The sequence below is a fragment of the Ostrea edulis genome, chromosome 9, assembly GCF_947568905.1.
Source record: "Ostrea edulis chromosome 9, xbOstEdul1.1, whole genome shotgun sequence".
Classification (NCBI taxonomy): Eukaryota; Metazoa; Mollusca; class Bivalvia; order Ostreida; family Ostreidae; genus Ostrea; species Ostrea edulis.
In genome coordinates this window covers 44,741,191-44,750,428 of record NC_079172.1, presented here as the reverse complement: position 1 = coordinate 44,750,428, position 9,238 = coordinate 44,741,191, and the positions used below count along the sequence as shown (strand labels likewise).

At 34.6% G+C, this 9,238-nt stretch overlaps 1 protein-coding gene across 1 annotated transcript; it reads right to left on the bottom strand.

The window, feature by feature from the left end:
* Positions 1 to 1,048: 1,048 nt before the first annotated feature.
* On the bottom strand, positions 1,049 to 8,636 carry LOC125658248 (uncharacterized). Its single transcript, XM_048889439.2, has 2 exons — positions 8,432 to 8,636; positions 1,049 to 2,528 (listed from the first exon to the last, which is right to left on the bottom strand). The coding sequence occupies exons 1-2, from the start codon at positions 8,463 to 8,465 to the stop codon at positions 2,143 to 2,145; spliced, it is 420 nt and encodes a 139-aa protein (XP_048745396.2). The 5' UTR covers positions 8,466 to 8,636; the 3' UTR covers positions 1,049 to 2,142.
* Between the last annotated feature and the right edge of the window lie 602 nt (positions 8,637 to 9,238).

The following is a 9,238-nucleotide window of genomic DNA, read 5'->3' as shown; positions in this document are numbered from 1 at the left end:
TATCTCTCATTTTAAAGAGATATCTCTTTAATGTAAAGAGATATCTTATTTTTCGAATAAATAGTAAAAGGGCTTGCCATAGGTAATGGGTAAATTATCTGTCATTTTTGTTTACGTTTGTACGGTAATACACAATCAGCACTGCTTCTCTGTGGAAGTTAAATTCAATTTCGACCCATGTGTCACTGAAACTGATGACGTCACAATGCATGAACACACGATTTTATGGATGGTAATTGATTGCATCACAGACAATTTAACAAAGTACACCCCAAAAAAGGGTTTTTTTTGTATGATTTTTTTTCTAATCAGGAATTCAATACATGTACATTTGTTATCTTAAAAACGTTTATTTAAAAATGCATAAGGAATATTACTGCACATACCCACAGGTACATGACCACTGGACCTAGATTTTCTTTTTATTTTACAAAGATTTTTTTCCCCTTTTTGCTCAATAAAATGTCTATCATCGAAAAAATATGTTTTGTTGTAAGTTTATACATCGAGAGTCAAACATGTACACCGAGGAGGAAAAACCTCGTGGTGGCGCTGGATAGGATCAGATAATCGCTGGTCTGTATCGTTCGCCATCTGTTTTAGTTTCAATTTTCCATTTTGTATTCATGAGCTAGTCAGTATTATGTAACATTGATCATGTAACAGTATAGGTAGGGGAAATCAATACTGATGTGTTCAAATCTTGTGACAATGTGGAATATGTGCTGATTTCACCTTAATGATTTGTTTAACACTTATAACATTGATCAGTATTACGTAACACTACTTAAATAGGATGGGGAAATCACTCGTGATGTGGTCAAAATACGGCGCCAATGTGTAATATATAATGATGTCCCCTTAATGGTTCGTGAACTTTTATTGTGTGAACTAGTCAGTATTATAGAACATTAATCAGTATTATACAACACTGTTTATAGGTAGGGGAAATCAGTAGCGGTGTGTTCAAACTCTGGAACCCATTTATTATATGCAGATTTCCCCTTAAAGGATCTGGTTCATGTTTTTCTAAATATATTAGTAGAAATGAAAGACTACTTATTTATTTACCATCAAAAAGTGAACGATATGTATAAAAACATGTGTCGTCAAGGCATGACAATGACTGAAATCAAGATAACAAACTGAAACAGTATATTACACATAATAAATACATACGATAAATACATATTATAAAATACAGTTTTGATGATCACGTGGTATTTCAAGAGTTTGTTAACGTGTGTCATCTATTTAAAAAAAAAAACAATTAAAGGGGCATTAGCTTTGATAGAAGGCAACAATTTTTTCTCAAAATCTCCCAATGGCATAGGAATATATATGAATGACTAAAAAAATTTATTTTGTACAAAAACAAGAGTAAGCTAATAAAACTACGTTAGATAACGCTTTTAGTGTTAAGAAATATATAAAGAAGAATTATTGTCTTGCAAGACAATAAGTATCTAATTACCAAAATTACACATTCATGTGCCAGCTTTGAGGTTAATAAGTGTTTGAAATAATTAAATACTGATGTTATTACTGAAATATGTAATACAGAGTAAATTTCATTGAATCCAATGTTTAATGACAAAATGATGCAAAAGTAACATCTGTCAACTGGGATGTAAACATTCTGAACCGTGATTAAGATGCGTTAAAACAAATGAAGAAAAATTAATCTGAGAGCGAAAGAAAGGCCACCTCCAATCAAATCATGTCAAAATTATGCAAACTTTCGCCGCAATGAATTATATACTTCCATAAAATAATGTTTGTGTCATTGTTTCTATGTAAACAACTGAAATTCTAATGTCAAAATTACAACAAAGGGTTGCAAAATGTATGAATTTTAATATGTCAGTGTTGAGTTTTATGTACTGTAAATGTGTTCGTCATTTTGGTAACAATATTGGCAAACATTACTTGAATGACAGCTAGTGCCCCTTTAATAGTTTTCCCATTGTCTTCAAGTAAAAGATTTATGTTTAAGTTGAAATATGTTCAAGTTTACATAAGCCATATCTCTCACACAACAACTTTACCAGAATAACTACAATTTTACGTATGCAGGGAAAATATTACTAATCAGTGAGTTGGATGTCGATATCCGATATTTTTTTTCTTTGTAGCACTGGTCTAACAGCATCTCTCCTTGAGAGATTTGATGTACTGTGGAAGAGACAGCAGATCCAGCACCACGATCCCCCCGAACACAATCACCATGAAGGCCACACCTATCATCCCTACATTCTGGGCGGAGGGCCTAGCATCGGTGGCGCTGATTTTACGGGCCTTGACGGCGGGGATTTCTGCTTTTTTAACCTCTAGGACATTCTTCACCTCTTCTAACTCTTTCTCTAACATCAGCACCAGCTCCTCTTTGGTTTTGTTGACGTAGGAATTGGAGGCGTTGTTGAAATATTCTATCTTGTCCATGTAGTCACAGTCGCAGTCACATAAGTCATCGGATGGGGTCGAGGTAGTCTGACAGACATATCCTTCAAACATCAACCAAATGAGCACTGAAAAAGTGAAGATAACGAACAGTGAGCAATCTCATAACTCCTATAAGCAATACAAAATAGACAGTTGGGCAAACACGGACCCCTGGACATACTAGTGGTGGGATCAGGTGTATAGGAGGAGTAAGCATCCCCCGGCGACTTGTCACACCCGCCTTGAGCCCTATATTTTGATCAGGTAAACGAAGTAATCCGCGATCAAAAGCATTGTGGAAAGAACGGCTTAAAATTGTTCTCAATAAAGAACATAATTATATGTGTTTTGTCCAACTTGAAGATTTTTCTCACAATATTTCAACTGTACTTTCTTTACGTCAGTTTCTGTATGGAAAGTGAAGATAACGAACAGTGATCTATCTCATAACTCCTATAAGCAATACAAATTAAGTGTTGGGCAAACACGGACCCCTGGACATACCAGAGGTGGGATAAGGTGCCTAGGAGGAGTTAGCATCTCCTGTCGACCGATCATACTCGCCGTGAGCCTATATCCTGATCAGGTAAACGGAGTTATCCGTAGTCAAAATCAGTGTGCCAAGAACGCCCTAACAATCGGTATGAAACACGTCAGACAGCTTTTGACCCAATGATAGGTTGTATTGACAAACTAGACCTTTATAACGACCGTAGAACTTGCGAAATGCTGACTTTAAACGAGACTGTTGGAACCCTGCACTATCAACTTGTTTGTCAATAGCTTGCTTCTATTCAACAACTGACCATAAGCAGAACAAGCTCTTGCGTATCGAATCAGATGAGATATAAACACCATATGCAGGTGATAATGGAATATTGCTACATAAATATGGGAAGTTGAGGATGGAGAAGCTGAAATCACCCCGTCTGAACCCCCAAATTTCTGATGCATAACTCTTCACAGAATATATGTAACAAAAATAGATAGGTGAGTGTCAATATTGAAACTTTGATAATTTGTTTTACTTATAAATCCATGTCTATTTTTCCTTCTCCGACTTCCAAAATTAGTCGTGTATTTGAAAATTTCCAGTTAAAATGAAGTGGCACCCCAACATATTAATTAAATTGATTACGTACTCCACTAAATTTCCAACGTTCATTATTTGTTTTCATTTTCCATTATTCCTACATACCATTATGTCGTTGTTTTTGCGATATTTACCGGCAGGTTTTACTGCATGCATTCATATAAATGTAACATAACTTTATACATAGCCCTTCTGATGTTTCTGCTTTTAAGACGGTGTCATCTGCGTGTATGTAAGCAAAACTATTATTATGATTTGGATTTTCGTTGATGGACAATATTATTGGCCATGGAAATAATTGTGAATCAAAAAGGTGACAATATCTCTTCCTGTAATACACCACTTGATAAATCAAAATATCACTAACATGCTTAATACAAGAGCTTTGACTTTGTCATACAACGATAACATAACCTTTAAAGCCCCTCCTAAACCGTTATAATTTTATATCATTTTCTACCAATAGGTTATTTCATAATCAACAAAACAACAATACAATTTTCTCTATTTTACGCGCTCTATTGATAAATTGATGTAACATGAATATTGCAGTACAACCCCATCTCTATTTCACCAATTTTATCTATGCCTACAAAAGAAGCATGTGATACGTAACTAAACACATACGTTCTATCAGTTCAGAAATTTTCATACCTGCCAAACAGCACTTAATAAATAAAGAGAATATCACTAGTATTGCAGTTTTGGATTTCAGTAAAGCATTTGACTTGGTAAACCATCATTATTATTCAGAAGCTAAAATGTTACAAGTTCGATCCATCAACAACTGGTTAGTATAAATCATAATTGCAGGATAGAATTAAATGTGTGCAGATGGTTTCTATATTCTCTGATGCTTTAGACATTACAGCAGGAGTACCATAAAGATCTCCCCGGAATCCCCGTCACATTTAAAGATTTCCAGAAAATCTTTGTATTCAGGTGATTAAGTATTTCATTCCTTTTGCACCCGTACGTGTAAATCAGATTTTAGATTTGCTAATTAAGTAAGGTCTATTTTTAAATACTAGTGCCCGAACTGGTTTGCTATGCTTCCTTTGGTCAGTTTGGGAGTAACATCCACGAAAAACCGACGCCAAATGGCTGGTGGTTTTCAAGATGATTGTATATATTATAGAGTATAGTTTGTTATAAACGTGTAACATTATATGTTTTATTTTCCTGACAATGACTTTGGTATGCAGTTATTTCTATTTTTATTGTACATTAAAATGATATTCCGTTACATATTAAACACTGTGAACTAGGTTTTTCTCTCCTAATGATGGGATAATACATACAATTAATTCTTCCACGCTCCAATATCTCACATCGACCCAGTGTGTAAATCAATTGCTAATCAATTTTATCTTTTGCGTAGAATTTAAAATATATCACCTTTTAAGCAAGAAAACTCTTAACATATTCACATATTGCTATATATATTTACTATTGCCTTACTATATTTGGTAATGTTTACCCGTATTCATAAACCAAAAAAAAAAGCAAGCAAGGGAAACTCCAACACTCACAAACAAACACATTTCAGTTAGTTAGCCGCCATAAAATGGCTGAAATATTGCCAAAACGGCATAAAACCGTAACCAACCAATCAATCAAAAGCACACAGCAAGAATTATACTCGGTACTCCTGATTCACCACTGTTTCAACGACTTGAATGGCTCACTGTTTTAGAACAAGAACTTCTTACTATACAGGAAGTTTTCTATCGCATGAGCCCTAGTTATCTAAATGATTTGTTTGTGTTCCATTCTTTGGAAAGATATTGTTTATGACCTCAAGCCAATAACGATATGGAGATTCCTGAATCTGTTCAAAAACTCTGAAATGAATTACTGTTATCCAGAAAACCATCGCCCCGATTCCTTAATTATTAGTTCATGGTGTAGGATCTAATTCGTTATATTGTAATTATTGTTCAGTTATATTCTGTGTATTTTTATATTGTGTCACAACATCGTGTACCTTTACGGAGATTCTAAGAGAATTTTAAGATATTTACGGGACCGATCATCGCTACATGTACATACATGTATTATGTACATGTACTCTAGCGTATACTAGTACCTGGCATAAAGTCGTTGCCTTCGCTCGCTGAGTTTTTTTATTCCTTCACAATTATTACTTTTTTACAGTCTTAAACTTACTTTAAACTATCGTAATAGTGTAGATTTTATGCTTTATGCTTCTACAACCAAATCCTTACATTGATTTACAATTATAGGAATTGACACCATCATACTACGTGACCTTTTAAAAAGTAATTAACTTAGAAAGTTATTGATCAACTGGTGAGGAAAAGCATTATATAAACAATTTCCTGTGATTATTATATTTTCATTTTTCAAAGTTGAAATGATACAAAAAAACTATTAGGCCACACCAATTTGTAAAATAGTTCTTCGGATTTTCAAACAAAAAAAGTGAGGCGAGAGGGCGAAATTATTTTACAAATATTATTTTTAATTTTGGAGATAAAAATTATGAAGCGAGCGAATACAAGAAATATAAATATTTTTAATTGAATGAAGTGTGATTTTAAAAAGCGGGCGCCTAAAAATAAAGATCTAAAATCATCAGATATCATTTGTTTACCACATAAACTTAATATTTTTCAACTTTGTTGATATAGTTTACAATAAATAAGAAGTATTTCAGGTTTCAAAAACTTATTTTCTTTATACCTAATACATGTACTTTGCAACATTAACTGATAAGGTCTTTTTGAAGCATTTTATTTAAGTTTCATTTCTACAAACTTTCGATTCAGAGATATGCATATTGCTAGGGACACATCCAGCTTTGACATTCATTGCAAATGCAAAATCCATTGCATCGCTTTGAGCATTTTCTTGAATTTTGATATGACATCACCAAACCTTTTGTGAATTTGTCGTTAACTGTTAACTGAGGGATCTTTATCGTACCAAACCTGCTGTGACAAGGATCTCAGTTTTTACAGTCCTATCTGAAGGACCGCCCCATTTATTCGCCTCTTACAACAAGCAAGGGGTTTGCTTGTTGTAAGAGGCGAATAAATGGGGCGGTCCTTCAGATAGGACTGTAAAAACTGAGATCCTTGTCACAGCAGGTTTGGTACGATAAAGATCCCTCAGTGCCATAAGCGCTGAGCATAGGCCTAAATTTTGCAGCCCTTCACCGGCAATGGTAACGTCTTCATGTGAGTGAAATATTCTCAAGAGAGACTTCAGCCAATATATAGGCTAATCAAACAATCAATCATATGCTATCAATGTTCTCTAAATAGTGGCATCGAATAGCGCTTTAAAAATTTCATCGGCTTCCAGTTCGATTCCAGCATAAGGAACAACTTCCAATCCAGTGTTATGAAGTATCGTACATATTAAGATAGACATCATGAATAACTTAACCGTATTACACTGTTAGGAAATCTTTCGAGAGCCCGCGCTTCTGTCATTTGTCAGCATATACATCAAGGTTATTTGTGCGCTTGTTGTAAAAACTTTAAAAAAATATTTACGGATATTTTTGAACACGCGGGCGGATATTATTTTTTGATAATATTATAATTTGGATTTGTTACAAATAGAAGCGGCGAATCCGACGAACTAGATTACAAATTGGCATGGCCTTAACCAAATCCAAAATGACACACAGACAGAAGGAACGGGAACCGGTTATTAACCAAATCCAAACTGACACACAGACAGAAGGAGCGGGAAGCGGTTATTAACCAAATCCAAACTGACACACAGACAGAAGGAGCGGGAAGCGGTTATTAACCAAATCTAAACTGACACACAGACAGAAGGAGCGGGAACCGGTTATTAATCAAATCAAAAATGACACACAGACAGAAGGAGCGGGAACCGGTTATTAACCAAGTCCAAAATGACACACAGACAGAAGGAGCGGGAAGCGGTTATTAACCAAATCTAAACTGACACACAGACAGAAGGAGCGGGAAGCGGTTATTAACTAAATCTAAACTGACACAGAGACAGAAGGAGCGGGAAGCGGTCATTAACTTAATCTAAACTGACACACAGACAGAAGGAGCGGGAAGCGATTATTAACCAAATATAAACTGACACACAGACAGAAGGAGCGGGAACCGGCTATTAACCAAATCTAAACTGACACACAGACAGAAGGAGCGGGAACCGGTTTTTAACTAAATCTAAACTGACACACAGACAGTGATTGTCAGATTTACAACAGTTTACCAAATTGTCTAGGAGCGACGTGATGTGTAAATTAATTGATTTCACTTTAACATTTAGTATTATAAGTCTTATTCACAACAATATTGAAAATCAAGCGTTATACACAACTTTTTTTTATATTTCTTTCTACAGGGAGAATTATTGAACAAACGAGTCAAAATTTGTAAAATAATATCGCGTATCGATGATGAAAAAAAACAACCCACAGATAATACAAACACGACATGTAAATCAAACTAAGCTGTCTAATAGATCTTTTACATACTCTTATTCGTTCATGATCAGAAAGAATTAGAATACAATCTAAAAAGCAATGAACCTTCAAAATCTGTAAAATCTCATTCTGAAAATGTTTTATAAATCAGAAAAGCAGTGTGGCTTAATTCGCCCATTACTAGTACATACATGTAGGGTTAACTGTACATGTGATCGGCTGCATTGATACCAAACAAACGTTAAATTAACAAACAAACAAAAAAGGAAGAAAAACAACAACACAAAATCTGAAGATAGAACATACTGTTAGAACAACGGAATATTGAATAGAGCAATGAAACATATTTGTGCTCGCCAATTTTTTCTAAATATTGCTAATTTTTCTTGAAACAAATTCTAAAACGCATAAAACTTTGTTTTCATTTCTAACACTGCAAGTTTCGTACTTACATAACAAACCCAGAAATTGTGGTTTTCGATCCATATTAATTTGAGCTTATCGCTTTGACGTCCGTCATATGCAGCTTTCGAACTGATATATATATATATATCACAATGTTCCTTCGTATTGATCTTTGCTGGTGATATTGAATAATTCAGTATTTTTGAACAAAATAACTGATATGCTTGAAAAACTCGTTTTATAGATAGTCATTCAATGTGAAAAAAAATCAATTTGATGTGAATACTGACGTCCATTGGAATCATCGATGAAATAATTATGATTACTAATAAATCATTCATTATTTCGTTGAACACACAGACACAATGCTCCTCTGAAATAAAGTAAAGAGGAAATATAATGGACTACATGCAGTGTTGCTTTTTCAATTTAATCTATTATATTTGTCATAAATAGATAAGTAGGGAGGTAGGTAGGTACAGATACATAATATCATTAATCGAAAGTTGACTGACATGTTTCACATTAATGATTTGTTATACCGTTCTTTAAATACGTTACATACTAATTTTGACCACGGATTACTCAGATATAGGGCTAATGGCGATTGCGACCGGTCAAAAGGGGAATTGCTTACTCCTCGTAGGCACCCAATTCAACCTCTTATTTTCAGGGACCCGCGTTTGCCCTGTTCTTGACTTTGGATTCTTTACAGAATTGATGAGATTGATCACTGTTCGTTTTCATGCATGACGCTCTGTGGATCGTAGCAGTGAGGGTTCTTCATTGTGCCAACGGCTGCCGCTACACGGAATCTCCGTTTTTAATGGAGCATCGGAAAGACCCGCACCTCT